Here is a 24,753-nt window from a genome sequence, read left to right as displayed (position 1 = left end):
TCAGCTGAATTTTTCTCTATTATTTTCAGCCCCTGACTCTTAACTGTACTCTTGTCTAACACAGATGCATAGCCCCTGATAATTTTTGTTGCCCTTCTCTAAACACCATTGAGGTGACTTGTGGTCATATACAATGCACAGCAATACCTACCTGCATCCCGCACAATTAGAGAGACTGACTTTCAGATTAAACATTAAATTGAGGTACCTTGTGATTATTCAGGTGAAATTTAAAGACTGTTCTAAAGGAATAGGGGATAACCTCACTAATATTCTCTTTCAGTAAAATACACTCTGTGTAAGTCTGTTTATGAACTATTTGCTAAGTGTATAATGGCTAACTCTATTTGTCTATACAATCATTGCCCCACAAGTATCTAATGTATTGCTTTCAAAAGTACTGTGGTGTGCCTTGTATATAAAAGGTGCTATATACAACAACAACATTTCATTCTACTTTTACTTAATTCATCGAGTAAAATAATTAATAGAAAACTAGATATTGTCTCCTTTTGGATGCCAGGTTAAAAGAAGAAATGCTGGTTTAGTTACTGCTGCTATGGTACTTTTAGAATCGATACTGTCACCTCTCAGCTCCCATATACACCTCTCAGCTCCCTTAGTTAAAAAAAATCCCACACAGTCCTTTTACAAATCAGAAACAAAGAGCAACAGTCAGGGACTCTCTTATTTTTAAACAATAAAATAAGACAATAAAAACCCAGCTGAAAATTAAGATTTTATTCAAACATTTAAAAAATACTTTTAAAAAATACAATTATTTTAAAATCAGACATGTCAGAGGGACTAGTGTTAACAAAAACATGAACATCTTCCCAATGGGAATATATTTGCACAAAGCTAATATGTTTCTCCATGGTTAACTGCTTGTTTACAAAGAATGCTTTGTGGAGCAGGGAATGTGAAAAATAAGATGACCTGACTCTCTCCTCCACAAAAGGCATAAACCAGGCGGAGGTCGGTGTGCAGACTCTGCTGTGTTGCTGCTAACTGAATATACTGGCCTGTGTATCAGCCAATGAGAAGGCTTAAAAGCATATTTCCATAATGATGATTGGCTGCCGGACTCCAGGCTCACTTCAGCCTTTAAAGGAAAGAAAAAGAGGAGCTTTGCTGAGAAGATAGGCAACACAACTTTCTGTTGCTTGTTAAATATTCTCGGTACCAATTCATCTTCTTAAAAAGCTGTTTTTGGGGGAAAAAGGAAACATTTGTTCACAAGAAATAGGTTTCAAACAGCCAAAGGGTTTCATATAATAGCCTATCATTCTTTTTGCTAAAAATAGATTTTTGCTGGTAAATTTGCTTAGCAAATTTGATGCACATGCCTGGCTAGTTAAATAGAGTGAGGTTTTCTTCAAGATTCATAACAGTCTACAATTGCTTTAATTAAACAAGGTTGTGCTATTTCTGACAAACATCACAAGTTTATTAAAAGGCCTTGTGCGGGTCTTTTAAAATGTGCACGAATCCAAAATTGTAATTCAGTTCGGAGAGCAGGCAGAAATTAATGAAGGTGGAAAAGCCTCTGGATGCTCATTCATTCTTTTAGGATGAAGGACATTTTCTCCTTCACAAAGGAGTTCTTGTGAGAAATCTTTCTGCAACCACTCACGATGACGTGTGAGCGCTGAAGATACAGCAGCCCCTGGCAATGGGCTCGCTGTAATCGTTCCTTTCGAAAAAGCTTCTTAATAATCAGTCAATAAACGACACAAAACATGTAGCTATATGTATTGGGGTCCGTCGCCCCCCCCCCCCGAGTTATATGAACTGCGGGGTAAGGTGACGCTATTTCATCTACATAATGCCCGCTTCAGTTGCACAAACATCTGTTCAATAGGCCGTCCTTTCAAAAAATTTAGAAAGGTTGACTAATTCAGATAAAGCAGTGGGCGCATTTTTGCAATCTTTCCCAGTGACCATTCCTTGGCTACCTAACAGACCAGCCATTCAGAAGCAATTTTCTTCAGGATGAAATTATGTGCTGACGGTAGCAGATCACGTCCCATAATAACCCTTCCCCCACCCAATGCTAAATACAATCTGTCTCCTACTCACTGTAATAATAACGTGCAAATGACTGTAATTTTGCAGACAAGAAACAGCCCAAAGTGAAACGTGTCTAAACAGAGGTCGATTTTGAAAAATCAGGGCTATTACCTAAATCTGTAAAACACATATTGTAAAAAACCCAGCAACAATGATCTGCCTTAAGTAGTGGGGGAGGGGGGAGTAGCCTCGATGTCGGTGATTTTAAAAGCTTCACTAGCACAAAGTTAAATCATTAAAATAGTTTCATTTCACACTCTTTTCACAACCATGTCACAGTATCCATACCAGTTATGATGTGCATAGCAATTTAAAGAACATAGAAGGCAGGAGTAGCCGTGTATTCTTCAGTGTTTACACTGATTTGCATTGCACTGCTGCTTTGGAAGTAGGCACTTTGCAAGCACTTACTTTGTTGGCATAGTGTTGTGTATTGTGAGATTGCCTGTGTAAGAGTCCACACAGCAAACCCTGCTTACATAACAACCATGCTCAAGAATCCCCCTTCTCACCCACCCCTAAGAAGTATTCTCGACTGATTCTTTGACACTATCGTTAAATGCCTTTTCCTACTTATAGTGTACGCAAACTGGTATTTTTAAAAACAATTTCAAATGTTTAATGTCATCAAGGGCCTTCTTGGCAATTACTTTATCTGAGCGAATTAGACCCTTCTCTAGCAGCTCCAAAAGGTGATATGTTTTAAAAGAAAAGGAAGGGGAGCATACATCGTTCCTTCCATGCAACTATCCAAACAACATATGGCGTGATGTGTACTCTTTACTCTCAACAAATTTCAGTATAGCTGGGGAAAGGAGAACAGGAGACGCGACCCATTATTGTAGTTTACGGTCATTAAAATATAGTTTTCATTACGTTTAAAGACGATCTCAGTTATATGATACATTAGCAATAATTCAGACGTGTTGTGATTCACTATGCGGCCAGAGGGGAAAGAAGTATGCACTCGCCACAGAGAAGAATGGAAAATGTTGTTTATTGCAGCATCAACTCCAGTTTGGTTTTAAAGAACAGACAGAGGCTGTCTAGTGTTTTGGTAAGACAACTAAATCAGAAGTGATTTTTATTCAACCAAATGTTTCTTTAACTGTTACTTCTGAAATGAGAAGGATCTAAAATGTTTACTCATCCGAAAATACTCTACTAAACATCATTTTGATGTTAAGTGTCGACCGTATAAGCACTAATGCACATAATTTGCTCAGTTGGACAAAATCCAAAAGCGTATCTTGTCACATTGTCATCTGTAAGCAGTTCTACAAATGTCGTGCTTTAACTTCTTCCCGGAAACTATGATTTGGACAAAATTTTCAATTAGCTATTCAAAGATAAGAAAAGTCCAATATTGATTTTCAGAGTGAGATACTTTACACACACAAATACACACACAGAGGATTTGAAATGAGACATAAATGAAAAATAAAAGCGCACAGTTAGCCAGACTCCAGGGTAGTTAATAGACTTTAATATTAAATTACCCATACAAACTATTATTTTCATGCTAGACCCCATCAACCTCATGATATGTGACCGCAGAGACACATTATCTGGGTTATCAGCCTTTCGTCCTACAGTTAATTCAATTCTCGACAAGACATTCATGTTTGTTGGGTCCCTTCAATGTAGAAATTGTTCTCTGCAGAGTGCGTGGGGGAGGGGTTGTGCCTGGCAAACTGATCAATTTAAGCTGCATAAGGAACGTACTCACATTTTTTAATCAATTCAAATGCATTTTAAAGAACATTTGGATCTAAGGCTAAACAAAAGAACTGATTAAGATTTTTTCCCCCTTTTTTGACGCAAGACAAAGCCTGCTAGAAAAGATTTGTGTTACTGATTCTTGTGAAAGGGTGTTGTTCACGTGGTAGTTATATGGTCGCTTGCATTCACAGTTCAGTGCTTGCAGCAGTAAATGAGGAAACTGGAAACAAAAGGGTTACGTGTTTTTTTCAACAACAGAGAAACCGCACTGTCTCCTGTAAGTCCTATTGTAAAAATGAACATGAAATAAACTCTGAGGAAGGGACAAGCGTTAGGCTGAGGAATAAGGACAAACCGAACACGCTGCAGTACCTTGAGTGTCTCTCTAACGCTGGGGTGGGTGAGGGGGAGGAATGGAATCCAGTTCTGTTCTTTGCTGAGCCTCCCCTTCTTAAGACATTGTTTGCTTTTCTCCTTCACTAAACATGAAAATGATCGCACTCATGTAACAGCCTCTCTCTCTCGGTTTCGTGTCAAACTGTTGCAATTCTGAATGAGGGGGCATTTAAAAACGGAGAGTGAGATTTTAATTTGCCTCTTTGAAACAGAAAAATCATCCATCATTGCTTTGAAAACTGCCTTGAAATTAAATTAAAAAGAAAATGAGGAAGTCCTCCTCCCACTGTGTGAGGCTTGGCTGGGCTGCTCGCCTCCCTATTTGGTTGTCTTGACATAAAATGTTATATAGGATAATGCTGTAATTGAAATGGGAAACATGATTTGTATCTTGCTGCAGCAGGAGGCTGCCTGCTGTAGCACTAAATGTAGTTTGAGGATTGCAAAATACAAGGCTTCTATGTATGTATGCGTGTGTGTGTGTTTTTCCCTTTCACCCCCTTCAGCAGCCGAGAGGAGCAGCTAGCCAATCGGAGAGCCCGGTTTCATAAAAGCTGGTCTCTGATTGGGCAGATGGGAAAGGGCATTGGGAACAAAGAAAAGTCCCTTTCAGGTACAGAGTCTGTGCTTGCTTCACACTCTCCCTTCTCCAGTTCTGATTTCTGCAGCTCACTATTGCAGTAAAGCCAGTTTGTTGTGTAGTGTGTATGTGTGTATATGTGTGTAGGGGGATTTTTATTTTTTTTAATTTTGTTTTAAAAAAGAAGGTTCATGAAATCGGGTGCTCTTTTCTTCCAAACACAATAAATCTGTTGAAGAAATTAGATTTTTTTTCCAAAAATAAAAAGCGGCTGCAACAAAAACACACTCAATGCAGTTAGAAGGAAAAGGTCAACTCGATCCAATACAGATCGTAAGTACGGTTGCGTGGTGTGTCTCTAGCACTTAGAGGGGATTTTTTTCATGCGAAGGGGAGTATTATGAGTTTTGTGCATTGAAATAAGGAACTAGTTATTTGTGTTTTAAAACAACAAAAAACCACGAGTAGGCTGAGTTATCTAAGGGATATGAAGGTGAGGAGGGTGAAAGCGTAGCTTCTCACACAAATCATACTTGACGGTGCACTCGGCGGGGGGAGGGGGGCGTTTTTACCTTTTTGGTTTTTTTTTTTAAACTAACCAAGAGGGGAAAATCAAAGTGACACAACTACAAGCCTGCCAGCATATTTTTTCTCTCTCTCCACTCAATCCCCCCTAAAAATGAGCAAGCAACTTGTTAATAGGACCTTAGGGGTACAAAATAGCGTAGTGGAGCAGGAGGTTTTTTTTCTTCTTCTGTCACATGTTAATACCAATAATGTAATGCTAAATTAGGGGATAGTGACGCCCATACGTTGTGGTGCAGTGAGCGTTTTTCACCCCCACCCCCCCAAAGCCAGCCATCCCCCAACCAGAATCTACCCAGGGTTTAGAATGGAGACTAAGTTAGAAGCTATCAAATGTTTAGTCATGTTTTATATACGAAGATATTAAAACCTTGAAATAACCTCCCCATCCCGTGTCTCTAAACTACTACAAATTGCAGATAACTCGAAGAAAGATTTTATAAGGTGTTTCTCTAAAACATATGCTTTGCCATGGTGTTCAGTACATTTTACTCATTCCTAACTTCAGAGACCCAGTTCGCAGAGAGAAATGTTTCACATTCATAACTTGTAGCTGTGCCAGCAGCAGAAGGGGGAGGGAGAGAAACAGACCTTAAGTTTTTTTTTCCCCTAAAGACCAGATCAGTATTTTCTTGATACGCTTGTCACCCATTTTTGTTCTCACGACAACCAATTGAGCCCTTGATCGTCACGTGATGAGAAAGGCTTGAACTGTAACAAAATCGCTCCTTTTAGATGGTTGGTTGTTGGTAACTCGCCCTTCCCCCCTCCTGCCCTAACATTTCCAGCAAACCAGCTCTCCTTTCCAATCCATCAACAATTCATTACAGCTTTTAGCTTCCAAACGCCAGCTAATTAAAAATACTAAGCCAAGCTCCGAGACTATCTGACTTAAAGGCAAAAGGGGAGGAAGTCATGAGGGGTAATAAATAAAAAGACGATGCAACGTTTGCTGAAACGATAAGGAAAAAATGTGTCCTGCAAAAACCCAAAGTCTATTTTATCTCTTTGGTCTCTAATTACTGAATTACTTGCAACATGACTGATTAGCCTGAGCTCCCAGATTTCCCCCGCTCCCCCGGGTAGTTTGGATGCTATTTTTTTTTTTTTACAATATACAAAAGATAAAAAAAGGGGGGGGGGAATCCCCGGATCATACCCTTGGGAAGATTTACTTAATTTAAAAACACACTCTTTCCTCCACTCCCACGAAATGTTCTGATAACTGGTTTATCAGAACACTGATTTCCCCCTCCCTCTTCTCCGCCCCCCCTTCCCCTCCTCATCCTCCCCCCTTCCTTAAGTTAGTTCAAGAAATCAGATCTGTCAGGACCGGCGGAAAAAATGCCACTTCCCGACTAACAGGCGGAATCCAGCCCAGATTTTCAGTCCTTTCTTCTTTTTTTCCTTCCTCCCTTTCACTAATTTATCCTGATGTTAGCACATTCTGTCTTGTAACAACCGGACGCCTGTAGGTTTGTTTCATGGGATCATTACTTACTGATCAGGATGGCTCTGAAGTCTGGAGTTGAAGACGGAATGTGAAGTTGGAAAACATTTTAAAATTGTTATTATTATATCTCGGTGCCTGTTAAGAAAAAAAAAAACAAACAAAAAACCCTGGTCCTTGATGCTCCTGTTCTGAATGTGAAATATTATCTTCCAGCTTGTAAAGTTGAGGAACAACATTTTTAAGAAAGGAGGAAAACCAACACAAATAAAAGGACTCCTGATCCGTGTGCCAAAATGGGGGGAGATATCTTTTTGAGCGATTATACTGGCTGAGATGTTATTTTGTTTTCTACTTCTTGATCACTTTGCTCTTTAAGTAAAATGAGGCACAGAGTTGTTGCTGAGTCGAGTGGGGACAGCATTTTGATTTGCTGGCTTAATTAAAAATGATAAAGGATTAAAGGTAAGCAATATGCCTATATATGTATAAATATTGAGACAGTCAACTGTAAAAGGGATAGATCCCTTTAAAAATCGTTTTAACTAAGCTTTGTCAAACACACACTCATTTGCGGTCATTGAGGCCACCTTGGTGCAGATCACTTAAAGTGTATGTCTTAATCAGTTTCCTGTACAGTCAGTAATACTATATTTAACAGAGTGAGCAATTGTGTAACCTAGGAGTGCATTAAAACTGATTTTAGAATTATCTTGGGTATATTTTAAAAAGAAAAGACACTTTTACCCATGAAGATGGATATTTCTCAAGTAAATGCACCATTTAAAGTATAGGTTGTTGATTTTTTTAATGGAAGCTATCTTGTGTTAATGAAAAACAGGCTTCATGCCCCCCGCCTCCCCAAGGTTAAGTAAAATTGGGGTAAAAAATAGTATAGAAAAGTCACAAAACTTCCAGGGTCTTGTATAAAGCCACAAAATCCAAGGAATGCAGTGAGGGCTGAAGCTGTGTCCTTCCTTTCTGGCTTTTGTGTCTAAGTGGTGGTCCAGGAGCTTATATTACACATGTGCTCCAACAGCTAGTCACCAGCCCTAACTCCCTATGTCCCTGACTTTGTGGATTTAAATCATGTAGTTAGGGTGGGTTTTTTTTATAGATGACTATTTTAAGAGTGATTATGGATGTTGGGGTACAACTAGCTTCAAGCTGTTCACTATAAAATAATCACAAGCAATTGCCTCCTATTTAACAACTTTTAAAACAAAATTAAACGTGGAAACATTGAATGATCTTGCTCCCCCTCTCCTTTGCCCCCTATATTAATCGTATTATATTCTGGTAATATCCAGACAAGAAATATTCGACTTTTCCCCTCCTCACAGGAAAAGGTGGACCTGGACTTCAGGGTATAAACCTAGACATACCAGGGGGAGGAAGATAAGAAGAGTTAAATAATAATTTAAAAAGAAAAGCCCAACGGAGATAAACGAATGTCCCCTCATCTCCAAAGGAAAGTTCATCGGATTTTTATTCTAGAGATCTCATCTTCAGGATGTCAGTGAACACTTCCAGTGCAGGCAAAGGTGTGGATCCAAACGCGGTTGATACTTATGACAGTGGCGATGATTGGGAAATCGGTGTTGGAAATTTAATAATCGATTTGGACGCCGATTTGGAGAAGGACAGACAGAAATTTGAGATGAATAATTCCACTAATACCACCACCACCAGCAGCAGCAGCACCAGCTCCAAGGATTGTGGGGGTCTGGCTTCCAGTGGGGCTAATGCTACCTCAGCCTTAGCTGATGGCCTAAAATTTGCTTCTGTTCAGCCCCCTGCCCCCCAGGGGAATTCCTCTCACAAAGAGACTAGCAAATCAAAAGTGAAAAGGAGTAAAACTTCTAAGGATGCTAATAAATCTCTGCCTTCTGCTGCCTTGTATGGGATTCCTGAGATCAGCAGTGCTGGCAAGAGGCAGGAAGTCCAAGGGCGCCCTGGAGAGGCAACTGGCATGAATTCAGCACTGGGTCAAAGTGTGAGCAGCAACCCAAACGGCAATAACAACAACACCAGCAACAACAACCCTATTGCCTCTTGCGGGAAAAACAAAGAGGAGAAACCAGGTAAAAGCCAGGGCAGCAGAGGCTCCAAGCGGGATAAGGATGCGGGGAAATCCAGGAAGGACAAGCAGCATGACCTGCAGCAGGGCCACCCCAACGGTGGGGGTGGCAGCAGTCAAGCTCCCTCTGGGCACCTGTATGGCTTCGGGGCCAAGGGAGGCTGTGGTGGGAGCAACAGCCCCTTCCACTGCGGCTCCTCCACGGTGGGGGAGGTGAGCAAAAGCGCCCCGGATTCAGGGTTAATGGGGAACTCTATTTTGGTAAAGAAGGAAGAGGAGGAGGAGGAGAACCACAGGCGAATCAAGAAATTGAAAACAGAAAAGGTAGGACAAGCTCTTCTTTCCCTAGCTATCTCCCCCCTGTGTCTATTACAAACTTCCCGCAGTTGTGTTCCTAGCTCCTGTTATTGATGTTATGCGTTTGTGATAGACATATAATCTGTGTGTACAAACCCCACTCCCGGACAGAAAATGCTACGTTGGAGTCTTATTTTCGTCCTGTCTTTAATTTCTCTTTCCCCCTCTCCCCATCCCCAGTATCTTCCCAAATGTGGCCAAACGTGTGTTTCGTGTTGTTGTGTCTCTTCCTTTGTTTATTTTAAAGGAGAATTCGAAGTGACCCTCCCTGATGGGGCTGTTATTAGTGTAACATTCCGAAGTGATGTTTGCAACCCCTGAGGACACGTGTTTGCAGACCGGAGGCTGGTTTGTGTGTGTGTGGCTCAGACCTACCTGCCTGGGTTTTGTTTACTATCCTTTTTATTGTGCACTCTAGTATAAAAGCGGATGTTCCTTCTGCCAAGGTGGAAAGGAAATTCACATCCTTTCTTCCCACCCTTCTCTTTGGGGTTTAGATTGTGATAGGGAGGAGAGATGCATCTGCAGATACTTTGGCTCTTTCATCCACCCTAGTCTGGGGTCTTTTTGGTATTGGGGGGCTCTTGTGTTTACAACAGCCAAGAGGCCTCGGAAGTTGGCGTGGGGAAAGGGGAGCACTGAGCCAGAAGACACTCAGTGCCTGTAATAATCAGCCTGGAGGAAGGGAGTTGGGGGAGGGGAGTGCACCGCACCTTGTACTCTGATATATGTACAAAATATCTTTCTCTCAAATGTGGGGCAACAGTTTTCTCCTGTCAGGGCAGTCTTTCTTATCTGAGCCCTATAGGTTCTTGGCTGTGAACTTCTTGTTTGCTGAGTGGTTGAAATGTGTGAAAGAAATCAAGTGGTGTGTGTGTGTTTTCCTTTCTGTGTTAATGCATAAAGGATGCTCTCTGTAAGAATAAATGGCCTTGTATTGTTAAGGGAGGGCGGGGAGAGAGCTGGTTTTCTTGGCTATTGTTATTGCTCATTCAGGCAGGTTCTAGTGTCAGCAGCAATTGTTCTATCCAGAGGGCAGAAGGTTTCTTCTCTAGGATCTAGGGGGCTATTGTTGGCCCATGATTAAGAGTCAAATGAATTCTACAGGTTGGGTTAAACAAAGACACCTTCTCCTCACCCCTCCCCCGCCCCCCAAAAAACCCAAAACCTTAAGGGTATTAATTTGTGGCATGATTGTCTGGAATTGTTCTTAAATTACCTGCTTTTACAACTTCCCTGACTAACTTCTAAGTGATGGGAAAACTTTCTGGCTAGTGTTAAGTGTACAGAGTTGTTTACCAGAGTCCAGCTGGATTGAAATCATTGGGAAAATTTATGCTATTTACAACATATTATGAGCCTCTTTTTGTGTGTCATTGCTGATGTTTAAGATTGTGTAACGTTTCAACAAACCCTTGGGCTATTGATAGGATTAGATTTTGGGGGTTGTGACATTAAATATGTTAAGAAAACGTAAAGATAGATTCAAAAGTCTTGTATGAGGAGAAAATTTGAATTTCACATTTGTAGGTATTTTGCCACTTTTAGGATAATATATCTACAGGTCAATTTGAATGATCTGTTTGATTTTTCTAAATACAGATGAGAGAAACTAGGTTGCTTTAATTAATTCACAGGTGTAAACTTGCACTCTGATTTACTAAAGGTCTGCTGTCACTCAGAAAGGTGTCCTAAAATCCCATGGTCTTTTTCCTAATTTAGTACATACAGTAGACATTTACTTTTGTTACCAGTAGTCTTCAAATTGCAGTTCTCTAATCTGCTTTAACTATCTAGATAAATTGCCCTAATCCAGTCTTCACAATGGTTCTGGTTAAAGAGTCAGAGCCATTTGATTGGATTCAGTGGCTGCCTGGAATGTGGGAGGTACTGCCCTTTTGCAACCCCCTTAGCCTTTTAATCTTTCAGCCAAATGTTCACATTCAACAATTTTGTTTAGCTGGCAATCTGAACATTTCAGTATCTCAAAGGCTTGCTGTCATGGCAACAGAGATTAGAGAGTAGTGTGGTTTCTCAGTTTTTGTGTTCTTTTCACTCTAGTCACACAGGAAATTGTATGAAGAATGAATTCATATACATACAAGTAATTTTCAGTCAGTGTAATGTAAATGGGATAATAGGTAAATTAAGAACAAACATGTTAGGAGTAGTTTTGAGCCAAAGGTACACCTTATTTTCCAGCTCTTGGCTTTATAGAATTCTCAGAGCTTGCAATTCCACTAACACCCACTGCTGTTGGCACACAGTGACTTTAATATAGGCTTCACACGTTAGAGTCCTGCAGTGCTGGCCATTGTCTATCACGCTGGTGTGCTGGCTTACTGTTTTAAACAACATCCCTTAGTGTTTCACTCCAGAGAGCAATTTTCTTTAAAGAACGTCTCCTACTTGGTATATGAAAGTAAAACTCACTGCAGACTTTGGTTGCAATTTTAGATCCAGCCTGTAATGCGATCAATGAAACTTCAGTTTTAAAAAAGACTTACAAATCATTCAAGAGAATTATTTTAGGGATTTAAGATTGAATCTTTTTTTTTTTCCTGCTTTGGCTATACACACGTGTATCTATAGATGTGACATGACCAAAAAGCACTGTTGTGACCGCAGATGACTATATAATTTTCAAGGCTGGCTGTTAAAATCAATTTCCAGTTGTTTTAATCTTTTATGAATGAGTTGTCTCGTAAATTTGAATAATATCTTGTTAGATACAAATTAGTTAATGCCCACAAATTTTAAACCTGAGTTTCTTTGTGTGGTATTGGAGGATATTTTATTGTTTGTTTACTCTTTGTTAAAAGCTTGGAGTAGATTCCCAAGAGTTGCAGTCACTGTTTAATTTTCACAGTATGCTCAAATGTCTATTTTTGGTCTGTTTGTTCTGTTTCCTTACTGCAGAAAGTCATGTAAAACATGATAAATTGGATTTCATGAAGTCTAATTAAATCAATGACTGTGTTCTGCTGGCTCTTTTATGCAAAAACCACAAGTATGTTGTAAAAGTCACCACTCCCCTAATACGTGGATAAAGTCAAAGTATGCTATAATTCTAAGATGTTTGAGCTATATTCATGAAGCTCATTTTGTGGTTAAGACACCAGTGCCATGTCTGAATAGGTAGATTTGACAGGTAGGCTAACCACTCCTAAGATTTTTGGTGTTAAAACCTGTCCCCTTTCTCCACCCTTTAGGTTTTTTTTAAGGACAATTACTCAGTAAATATTGGTCAACATATACTCTTCACCCATGTTACACTTTTGTAATTTTAATTGCTCTTACACTGAGAAATGTTCAGATTATAAGTAGTAGTATGTCCTAGATTTTGTTTATTGTGTGTGGGGGCTCACAACAGACCCTACAAATAGGAATACTAAGCATATGCTATGAAAACCTTGTTTGTTTAGGGAGGGGGGAAGAAATACAGAAAGTCTATATCAACAGTTTTTTATATACATATATATAAAGTCTAGCTGTGTTCCATCTTTAAAATTAATAAATCTGGTAATATTCCAGAATGGAATTTATTTCTCCTGTATTGGTTTATTGGCTTTCATTAAGACGGCATTTCACATCTGAAAGTTGTCTTCAGTGAATTAACTCACATGTGACTGGCATCATTTATTTTATTCTTCTTGTATAGCTGTTGTTTTTACACTTAATCAGGGAATTCTTGTAAATCACTGAAGAACATGTTCTGATTAATGAGTTTATAGAGATATGCTTTCCATATATTTTGCGCCTTACAAACACTACTTCTTGGGTGTAGTTTATTCACTGTGAAATAAAAGGGCAAAAAGGTCACTTGCTGTAATTAAAGAACAAAGTCCATTGTTGTTTGATAGCAAACTGTTTTGAAAGCTACATAAGGGATTTAGCTGTTAAAATCATTGATAACTATGGGTGTCTAACAATAAGCACAGCTCAAGGTCCTAATATGCTGTAGTGCTGTCTAGTAGTGTGACAGAGCTTTCTGAGCTGGGTGAAGAGGTGTTGCCCTTTGGCTGAGGAAAGCTTTCTATGTGAACTTGCTGACCTCTGAGAATATGTATGACCAGCTTTGCTATTGAATTCCTGTGCAAAGCTAAAGTAGCATTAAAACAATTGAAGGTGGTCTAGAATGTTTATATCACAAAGTATTGAAGGTGATGAGGTTATTCTGAACTTCAGGCAAATTATATTTCACTTAGAACATCAGTAATTTTACAATTTTAATAACTTCATAAATACCCATTAAAAAGGAAAGGATTGATTGTCCAGATGTCATGAGGTTAAGCATGTTCTCGACGTTAAATGGTTTCACTGCAAGATTGTTTTAATTAGAGTTATATAAAGACTTGTTTTTCCAAAGTAGCATTTTATAGTCCAATAAATGAAATGTATGTTAAAAGTGCTAACCAAAATTCTCCCATAACCACAAAGGTGTTCAATAACCAGAGTCAAGTAACATGGAAAGTACCATCTGTTCCTAGTTTTCAACATAAAGACAAGAATTGAATAGCTGAGATTTACTCATATTTTGACTCCTGCTTTTCTTTAATTACTTAAAAAAGTTCACCTGGAACTTTTTTTTTGAAACTTTCTGAATTGCAATAATACAAGCAAGACTGTGAAAACACATGTTTGTACGCATATTTTAACCAGTTCTACTTTTATTTAAAGACATTTCCAGAAGTTCAGTCACTGAAGAATTTATTATACTGAATCAGCTCCTGCAGGCAAACACAAGGATGGCCATTTCTTCAAAGATCTTATTGTTTAGCTAGAACCTGAATTATTCTGTCAACTTTCCCCAATGAGGGAAAAATCTTTCGAAGGGTAAATTTAGTGAGCTCCTATCAGTTACCAAATTGCATGTGATAAAACCATTAACTAAAAATATCCATGGAGAGACTTTGCTGTTCAAACAAGTGTCCTAAAATTGTTGATAGCTGGACATTTTTCTTTTTAAAGATACCTTTTAAGTTCTGAACTGTTAGGCAATAAGATTCTTGGCTGCAGACTATGAGCCCCGGATAAAACATCATCCGGCTTTTGTTTGAGGTCTTTTATTGAAGCTAATGACTGGTCTTGTGCCGCCCTGAGATAAATGACATTATCTCTGAGTGGGCTGACAGGAAACAGACATGTTAATGGTGAAGCTGCAGGGAGGATCTGCCATAGTTCTGACAAAAGGGTAAAGCATGGACCCCTGGTTGTGATCATTAACACATAATGCATTCCTGCTTTTCCTATGGGGGCCATGATAATTGGAAAGCTATTTTATCAACAAGCACTTAAATCATAATCTGAAACTCCTAGTTTCTTTGCATACTAAAACTTGTGTGTTTTTTGTTAAGAAGTGTGTGCTCTAGTTTTTAAAAGATGCCAGCTCTAGGCTGTATAATATTGACATCTATATGAGAATTTGTGGCCTGCTTTCCATTAATTGAACATGTCTTTTGGATGTTAAGCGTTATGTTCTGCATTTGGACTGTGTTATCCTGGTGATTTGTATTTGTAAAAGTAGATATGAGGCCAAATGCTGCTTGTTTTATTCAAGCAAAAAGTTACATTGACTTCAATGGGAGCAGGATTTATTCTGTGTTTTGTAAAACCTATATGTTTATTAGGTTGGTATAAACTGCATTTCTCTATGAAAAAGGAAAAGTCTTGAAAGGTGTTGTGGGGTGATGGAACTTAATAGTACATATTAGAAAGCTGCGAGATTGATGTCACTCAAGGATGGATAGGTCTGCTCCTTATCTCTAGGAGCAGGCCTCTTGCTCACCATTTCCAGTGAGAAGGTACTTACCTTCCACTGTTCCGTGAAGCAAGGGCAAAGATTTATTCTATTTGAAAGTTTACAGTGCCTGGCTGGTTCTAATGCATCTCCTGTGCACTTCCAACTTGCTTCAGTTTCTGAGACCAAAACGAGGGCATGCTGCAGGTTGGCAGGTCACAGAATGTATACTATACTTCTTTAAATTGTTACACAGAAACCTCAGTCAGTTGGAGATTGAGTTGAGAGATAAAGTATGCACTGTGATCCAGGAGCACTTGGCAAAATCCTATGAGAAGTAGAGATGGGAAATCAGGAGAGAAAAGCCATCATTTTTCTGGTGCCCATGCTTGAGCAGGGATGGAAGTGATCCAAATATAGTGCTCTATCATGAAACCTTTATTTCCCTTGAAGCCACTGAGACTAGGACTACAAGTAGGGACTACATGTGTGAGTAAAAGTTGTAGGTTTTGACCCAGGAAGGGCTACATCAGAAGATTAGAGTCAATACTATAAAGAAATATGGAGATAAGAGGCTACAGTCAAATATGAAATTAGGCAGAGTGCAGCTAAAAAGATGCAAATTATGTAAGTAATGCCTAGATACACCATGCATGTATGTTCTTTGCAACTCAAGCCCTGTGTGTAATTTTTCATCCTGCATACTGTGTTTGGCGTGGTGTTACTGGTGCCTATGGCATCTAAGCATGCACTATCCTGGTGCTTGTCAGACCTTACTCAAGATTCCTACCAGACTCTTACCCAAGCCACCAAGGCTCACCTGTGGACAAATGACTGTTTTGAGCAAAATAACGTGCAGGAGTTAGACAAAGTGGGGGAGGTAATATCTTTTATTGGACCAAGTTCTGTTGGTGAGGGAGACAAGCTTTCGAGTTTAAACAGAGCTCTTCTTCAGGTCCTGGGACCGAAATGACAATGCTGTATATGTGCAGGAGTTTCCACTGTCCCACAGGCAGGCTAGACTTTTTTCACAGCTACAGTATTTACCTGCCCTCTAGATACAGTTATTGAATAGTCTCTATTACTCTGTTTTGCTCCCTTGCATAACTCAAGCAGTAGGCAATGATGCATCTTCTTGACTTGTTCCATGGTACTCAATTAGTCTTCATGACTATAATCAAGTTTTTGTAGTACTTCAGATTATCTCTTGCCCTCTAGCTGGGATAATTCCTGTTGGACAAAGTCTGTAGAGAGATTTATCAGATGGGGGTGTCAGGTTATTCTGTACTTAATTCATTAAGCACAATACAAGCTTTACCCAATAATTATATATAATGTCATAACATACAGTTATGCTAGCCAGAATCCTCAACACATCACTGCATTTCTGTGAATGGTTGATGAGCTTGTCCAGTTCTTATTTGTGCCTTTCCCCCTTCAATTAGAACATCAGGCTAGATCCTTAGATAGATAGTTAGCTCTATTGATTCCCTTACACTACTTGAGGATTTGGCCTATTTATAGTGAAATCTCAGGTCAGCACTGTTATATTGTTAAGGTTTTTAAATAATAAGCATAATTTAGAAATTGTATTTATACACAGATAGGAAAAACAGAGAATATTTCTGTATAGCTGAGGATTGCAAACTAGTGTTTGTTTCTTCTTCATTACTTTTAGAGGATTATCTGAATACACAGTATAAATGGCTGTTTAGAATTTAGAAATGGCTACTCTGGTTTTTATCACAGAAGCCATAGGTTCTTTTTTCAGGGCTTGTCAAACTTCTAAGCCATTTTCACTACATTGAAAAATACATTTAGAACAGAATAGTTGCTGAATGTGTCCTATTGGTAGTTTCAGAACATGCCAGTGTAAATCATCTGAAGCTGGGTTTAGAATCAAAAGCATTCAAATTTTAAATCAGATGTATTCTTCAATCTTACCCATGAAAAATCAGCAGCTGAGTGCAAGCAATGAATTGCTACTTGAACTATAAAGACTAGTCTAGAACTGCACTGTGCTGTAGCTGAGGTTGCACTAATCACTGTTGTGCAGTTTCTCTTTAATTCACAGTAAATGGTCTTGGCAATTGGAACAAAGCATTTACACTTGAAAGAAAGGTTGTAAAACTATTCAGAATGGCGTGACTGACAATTGAATTGTTTGTATTTTTTATTTTGTGTTTGTGGAAGAGAAAGTTGAAAGAAAAATCAAGAGGGGAGATTGGCACTTTTTCCCTATGGCTGTTGAATTTTGATTAAAATACATTTGGGAATAGATCAGTTAATTTATGGACGCATGTGGTGAATTGTGATGTCTGTTTTGCTTGGATTTACACTTCAGGCTGCACAGTCTTGGTGTCTGTGTCCCTTATAAGTGCTAAAATCCTGGGTCAACACTGTGATTCAAAATACATTATGCTTTAGTGTGAGAGAAGTTTAATAATATTAGTATTCTTATTTAATCTAGGTAGGCAAATACTACTAAACCTGAAAAGAAAGATGTCACCTTTTCCAGCACTTCGCATACACAATGTCTTCAGAGACTCTACAAAGCTAGTGTCTGTTTAAATTTGAAGTTATTTTTCCCAGTAAATTTACAAAACAAAAAAAGCAGTGCTTTAGGTGAATTTTGAATCCTTTACATGGAATCCTTTCTGGCTCATGGCTACAGACAGTTGTGTGGAAAAAATAATTATTGTGAACACTGAAATTGTTCTTGATTTTTGATTTAACTTTTTTCTCATTTTTATGTCTGAATATTATTCACAGGGACTATCCCTGCTTGACAACTGCGTTTTCAGCCTCCTGGGAACCTTCACTGTCAACTAGTAACATAAGAAATATGTGTCCACATGGACATTTTAGGCATATTCCAATCACACCATGTGAATGCAGCTTTTGCAGTTAAAAGAACAGATGAAAGTATATTGATCATATTTTTTATTTTGCTTAGCAATTTTAAAAAGCTGATGTTCAGGTTGTGGTATTGTCTTATTATGTTAACCAGGAAGCAGATGGCATTGTGCCACAGAAGTATAATTTTACTTAAAGGAACTTTAAAGGTTTTGATGTGTTTTCTTTTCTCTTATTTCCCTGATGGCTTCTTTTTATTGAAGAGTAACTTGAGGAGAGCTGGTAGCAATTTTATAGCCTTCCCATGACAGTTTGAAATAATAGCTTGGTCTTTGGTTGCCAGTCAACTTTCTACTAGTTAGCTTGATTCTGGTTTTTATCATGTGGCAATGCAATATAAAACGTAGATGTTTGTAGTTGGTTCTAAGAAACTGGCTCTTTTTTATGCTTCAATTAGCAATAGAAGACTAAGCTCCAATTGGTCACACTTTTGTAAACTCCTAGAAGTCACCTTCTTTCATCCTTTTGATTAAAGAAAGCTCCCAAGTTTAGGCTCAGTTTCCCAGGAAAGCTTGATGCACATCTGGCCTCTGTTCACACTATACAGTTTAATTTTGCACACTGTTAGTCTTTCACATTAGCCATTGACTTAATTCAGAGGTTTTGTTAAAGTTCTTTCCTACCCAAAAGCACAATCCACTCAAAAAACCACCTTCAGTGATATTTCAGCTATGCTATAATAACCTATGCTAGAAAATGTTCTGATTCTGTCAGAGCAGTACTACGATAGGTTTGTTAAATAAACTTAGATTTTATAGTTTTTTGCTGTTTCTTCCACCTCAACCATTTGGAAGAGTCAAAAGCAACTTGTAACCTCCTTTCACGCAGTGTAGAGGGCCAGACCAAATTATTTTTGGATTTCCTGTCAACTCCTTGGCTGATTTTTATGGATGGCTCATGTTAAAAGTAACAATAATGTTTGAATTGGACGGGTTTGGTCTTTAGGTTTTTATTCTTCATGGAGAACTGTTTATTTGTGTGTGGTTTGCCACAGTACATGGATAATACTATCAAATCTGGGCTTTATTATAAGCTTATAACTGGAGAGCATCAGCAGTAGTTGTATGTTTCTGGGTTTCATGTCGTTGCCTGTTTTTCTTTTGGGGGGAGGGAAATGAAATTAGATCTATATCTTAGCAACAAAGCGTGAAAATTAGACACACAAACAAATCAGAAATTGACCCCTTTTCTCAATGAGAGTCAGTGGTGATGTTGGAAGTTTTACATAAGATTGGCCAAATAGCTAAGAAGTTGTTAGTTTAATATTCAAATATACTCCAGGTGTATCTTTCATATATCTTCAGGGAAAAAAATAATTTATTAATTCTCCCTTGACCAAATGTTATGTGATGTACATATGAAGGTTAAATTGTGCTGAGATCTGGACTTTGAGAAAAATCATTTTGGTCATAATTTGAGCATATCGTATGTTGTTGCTTCACATCATCAATTACTGCGGAAAAAGAAAAAGATATTCAGATTCCCTACTCTTTTAGCTGGTATGAAGGTATAATTTGATATAACTCGGATAATATTGCTTGTTGCTGTAAAAAAATAAAACAAAATATAAAAACACGCTATTGTTTAAAAAAATATAGCAACTGAGCTTTTCAGAATCCAGCTACTTTTGGCCAGTTGTGTATATTTACATTCCTTGTCCAAATCCTTCATCAACCTTTCCCATGATGCTTCAGCAGATGCCAGACACTGAAGAAGAAGGCAGGCAGCTGTTTCCATTACACCATTGCTATACTCTCCACCATAACTGTGTATCTTTTTTTTTTTTTTTTCTTCCCCTGTATCCCCCTCTCTTTTAAATACATTTTCCCCACTGACATTTGGGAACTCTGATTTATCTGTCCCCAGGTTATCTTGTCATTGCTAGTATTTTTTGAAAAAAATCTGCTTTTATTTTTTTCCATGAAGAGCCTGATTCTGCAACTCTTGATCATGTTGAGTCTGCAATCCTTACTCGCGTTGAGTAGCAGTTTCCCGCGTTAGTTGTCCCTGGGATTAGTTGCATTAGTAAATACTACTCAACGTGCACATAAATTGCAGAATAGAACCTTAAGTTAATAATTTGATTTATGTCTCTGACAACTGTTGTGTGATTTTTACATTCAGTCTGAATATATACTTTGAACTCTTACACTTTGCTTTTCTACCCGCTCCACTGAAAATAATAGTTTCATAGCTGTAAGCTGCTGTTGCTGAGATATGACCGAGAGAACTGCATGCAGTACAGTGAAGCACATTCATTTTCATCTAGTACCCGTTTATTGCCTTGAGCACTGTAAATCTGTCAGCTCTTCACGATTCTTTCACCTCTTTCTTCATTTGCTCCAGCTTCTAGTTTGACAATGTTCCCCTGAGGCAGAATTCTAATCTGCTTCCAATTAGTTGCAAAATGTGACTGAAATTTCCACATTATGACTGCTGTTTTACTTGCATGCACACATCTAGAAACAAATTAATGCTCTTGAATATTTATTTTTTGAGCCCTTGGATTTACTTTCAGAGGAAAAGTTGCCAACTGTTTTCAAGTGACTTGCAAGGTTTACATTTTCCCTCAAACTCTAATATTTAGCATAGATTTAAAGATGTCCTCTGAATTTAAAAAAAACCCACCCATAAACCTTCCCAGCTTTCTGAGATTATTGAAAATGTAGTACATATAGAGAAGTTAAAACTACAGCAATTTCTTTTTATATTTCCTCATTTATAATTATCTTGGCAATTCAAAATATAAGAACACCGATCCTGTGCATGATCCACAACACAGAAATCTTTTCTGATGATTTAAGATATTGTGCAGGAGAAAGAAAATGCTTATTTTCTATTCTTCTTCCGTCAGCTAAGAGTAATTATTTGATTGGTCGAGGAAGAGTCTTAGATTCATCTTATTTCCTGGTGTTGGCAAGATTAAAATAGATATGGCTAATTAAAATCTCCCCACTGTATTTTCCACTGAATGCATCCGATGAAGTGAGCTGTAGCTCACAAAAGCTTATGCTCAAATAAATTGGTTAGTCTCTAAGGTGCCTCAAGTACTCCTTTTCTTTTTGCGGATACAGACTAACACGGCTGCTACTCTGAAACCTGTTAAAATGTGAGTGTTTCCCTTTTAAATGTATATTGTAATGGATAGGATGTGATCCTGCAAACTTCTCTGGCAACAGTACTTATACTCACATGAGTAGTTCAATTAGGACTACTGCCCTTATAATAGGGCCACTTGGATGAGTAGGAAATAGTGCCATAAAGACTTTCAGAACTAGACCTTAATTTGTGTGGCATTTAGGATTGGGGGAAGCACAGGAACCTAAAACTCTAGAGGACCCCAATGTGCAGACCTTGTTTAGGCAAAACTCCCATTGACGTTCCCACCATATTGCATTTCCACCTCACTGTATTATATCTCTAGTAGCATATCTGGAGAAATGCTGTGTATTTAACTCAAGTATACCGGTAGCTAAATTTATAGGTGCAAATGTTTAGTACAGCTTAGCACTCTACAGCTTGGCAGATTGATGTCAGCAGCTGTAATAGACTTTAAATAGGCTTGCAGAATTTCATTGAAAGTAAATTGCTGAAGTTGATATTGCTAAGTACCTGTCATTTCTAAATGAGATTTGCACCTGTAAATTGAGCTATTGGTACACTATCAACAATTCTATTATTTATGGACATGAAAATGTAAAAAATAATTAAATTTCATTAGCTACCCTACGCTTATGTAGTAGCATATCACCATCACACTCTCTTTTCTGTCCATATAAACATGAATGTAGATACCCACATATACACAATATCTTTGGAGAAACTGATTTTCATTCAGCAGGAAATGGTTAAAATAGAGGCAAAGGAAGATGACCTTGATATTACTCAGTTTCTCTTGGATCATAAAGCTCTGATATGAGACTCCTGATATAAAGATTGGAAACCTATTTTTTTTTTTATTTTGCTTACTCCGGTAACCTCCAATGAGGCACATCACGTTTTTATGAGGAAACAATATTGGCACACATTGTGAAATGCTCCAGCAACATTTTTTAAAAATGAAACATCAGAAGTCTCTGAGCTTCAATACTAATTCCAGGACAAATTGCATTTGCTATGATTTGTCAGTTGTTAAGAAGAAAGTGCACAGACAATTAAAATTCAAGTGGAATGCATGTATTTGCAATATACAATAACTGACTTAAAGAAATCCAAAGTGCATAACCAGGGTCAGCACATTTAAAAGTATTATTAATTTTGCAGGCGAAAGCCACGGTGCTTCTGAGAAGCATTAAATGCTTTTGTTGATGGCTTATAGTTTTATAAACTCTAAATGAGCTTATTGCCTTTTAACCATCATGAGCACTAAATAACAGAAGAACCTGTGAGCCTCCACATTGGACAGCAGCCAAGCAGCCACAGAAAGGGAAAAAGAAATGAATGGTTTAATTGTAGAGCAAATCATTTGTTTACAGATTAAGACCTATTTGGTAGCCAAGTTCTATGGACCAGGAGGTGAAAGAATGAGACCCTGAGGTACAGGAAATGAATGTCTGGCTTTATATTTTGTGACCAGGTTCTGCTATTTTTACCCCCTCCTAAACCAGAGAAGGCAAGGAAAAAATGAATTGTTTAATGGTGAGGACTGCTGAGCAAAGTGCACATATTTAAAAACAACAAAAGGGTGGGGGAAGGGAAGTGTCGGTATGCCTTTGCAGTCTGACAGGAACCTGACAACTCGAGCTACTTCCAGCTAAGGGGCACCAGTTGTTGGCAAGAAGAGCTTGCCTCTTTTGTTCGCCTGAATTTAAAAAGAGAGAGGAGAAATACCTCTGCTAATCTGAACAAACATAATACAGTCTCTTGAACCTGTCTCCCTGAAATGCAATTTGGCCTGCTCACAGAACCTTTAAAAAAAAAAAGTTGTGTAAATGGGTCTTTGTTTCAATATCGTAATTCATTAGTGGCAAGTGCTAATGGTCAGCAAGGCTGTGGTTACTGCTTTATTGCTATACTTTTTTTTTTTTTTTTTCTAAAAAAGACCAGTTGACGGGTGGCTTGTGAATTTCAGGACATCAATTTCATGACACACTGGGAGTTGCCCTACCAAGACCCCCATTTGGTAGGGCGGGGCTTGGTAGGGCAACTCCCATCTTTTCATATGCTGTGTATTTATACCTCTCTACTGTATTTTCCACTCCATGCATCTAATGAAGTGGGTTTTAGCCCACAAAAGCTTATGCCCAAATAAATTTGTTGGTCTCTAGGGTGCCACAAGGACTCATTGTTTTTGCTGATACAGACTAACACGGCTACCACTCTGAAACCTGTTAGCATGTGTGAGCTATCCTGAGGTAAAACACAGTGAAGATAAGACAGTTTTAGTTTTACCATGCAGTAAACTAGGCAAGGTCATCGCTATACACCTTGCCTACCCTCACAGTAAAACTCAAGTGCTTTTTCTTCATTGTGTTTTTACTTCAAAGATAGCTGACATTCTGCAGCCTTCTGACACCCAGGGAAGCTTAAAATACCGAGGACAAAGGGGTGGATTCCTTCACAGTAGTCTGGTGACCTGCTGGCAGGGAGATAGTTAAGCTGAAGTAAATAATACATCTTCTTTAACAGTGAAGATGTTGCCTGAGATAGGCATCGAATTAGGGAGTCAGTAAACTAATTTGCTTCCATGTGTACGTACCCAGAGTGCACAGTTCCTTGGCTACAATTTGGAGGATGGAACAATTGACTTTTCCGATAATTTAAGCCCCAGTCCAGCAATCAGATCTGCGTGGGCATGATCCTTGCATCCAGACAGAGCTCTTCACTAGGGCTCTGTTCAGGCCTGCCTCCAGGTTTAGGGCCTTAGTTGATTCAAATATTTCAGCAAATTTTGACTGGCACTCTCAGCTGTTATTCTTAATCTGTAGCATGTTGTGTAAATACATTTTACTGTGTACTCTTAGGGTGGATTTTCAAAGCAACCTCAAAGGGAATTGAATTGGGCATTCAGATCTCTCAGACAGCTTTGAAAATTTCAACCTTAAAAAAGATTTCAGAGTAACAGCCGTGTTAGTCTGTATTCGCAAAAAGAAAGGGAGTACTTGTGGCACCTTAGAGACTAACCAATTTATTTGAGCATGAGCTTTCGTGAGCTATAGCTCACTTCATCGGATGCATACTGTGGAAACTACAGAAGACATTATATACACAGAGACCATGAAACAATCCCACTGCTCCCACCATGTCAAGGTTCCTCCCCCACTCTGAACTCTAGGGTACAGATGTGGGGACCTGCATGAAAAACCTCCTAAGCTTATCTTTACCAGCTTAGGTCAAAACTTCCCCAAGGTACAAAATATTCCACCCTTTGTCCTTGGATTGGCCGCTACCACCATCAAACTAATACTGGTTACTGGGGAAGAGCTGTTTGGACACATCTTTCCCCCCCAAATACTTCCCAAAACCTTGCACCCCACTTCCTGGACAAGGTTTGCTAAAAAGCCTCACCAATTTGCCTAGGTGACTACAGACCCAGACCCTTGGATCTTAAGAACAATGAACAATCCTCCCACCACTTGCACCCCCCCTTTCCTGGGAAATGTTGGATAAAAAGCCTCACCAATTTGCATAGGTGACCACAGACCCAAACCCTTGGATCTGAGAACAATGAAAAAGCATTCAGTTTTCTTACAAGAAGACTTTTAATAAAAAATAGAAGTAAATAGAAATAAAGAAATCCCCCCTGTAAAATCAGGATGGTAGATACCTTACAGGGTAATTAGATTCAAAACATAGAGAACCCCTCTAGGCAAAACCTTAAGTTACAAAAAAGATACACAGACAGAAATAGTTAT

At 38.6% G+C, this 24,753-nt stretch overlaps 1 protein-coding gene across 3 annotated transcripts in view; it reads left to right on the top strand.

The window, feature by feature from the left end:
• Positions 1-4,974: 4,974 nt before the first annotated feature.
• Positions 4,975-24,753, top strand: part of ZNF608 (zinc finger protein 608) — a 104,458-nt gene continuing 84,679 nt past the window's right edge. For 2 of the 3 annotated variants that reach the window (XM_048850853.2, XM_048850856.2), the window contains exons 1-2: positions 6,659-7,271; positions 8,150-9,210. In XM_048850853.2, coding sequence (XP_048706810.1) covers positions 8,320-9,210 — 891 coding nt within the window. In that variant the 5' untranslated portion in view covers positions 6,659-7,271; positions 8,150-8,319. Of the gene's footprint in view, positions 5,105-6,658; positions 7,272-8,149; positions 9,211-24,753 lie in introns of those variants that run through there. The other variant, XM_048850855.2, reaches the window with a different exon arrangement.

The sequence above is a fragment of the Caretta caretta genome, chromosome 5, assembly GCF_965140235.1.
Source record: "Caretta caretta isolate rCarCar2 chromosome 5, rCarCar1.hap1, whole genome shotgun sequence".
NCBI lineage: Eukaryota > Metazoa > Chordata > Testudines > Cheloniidae > Caretta > Caretta caretta.
This window is presented reverse-complemented; position numbering and strand designations above follow the sequence as displayed.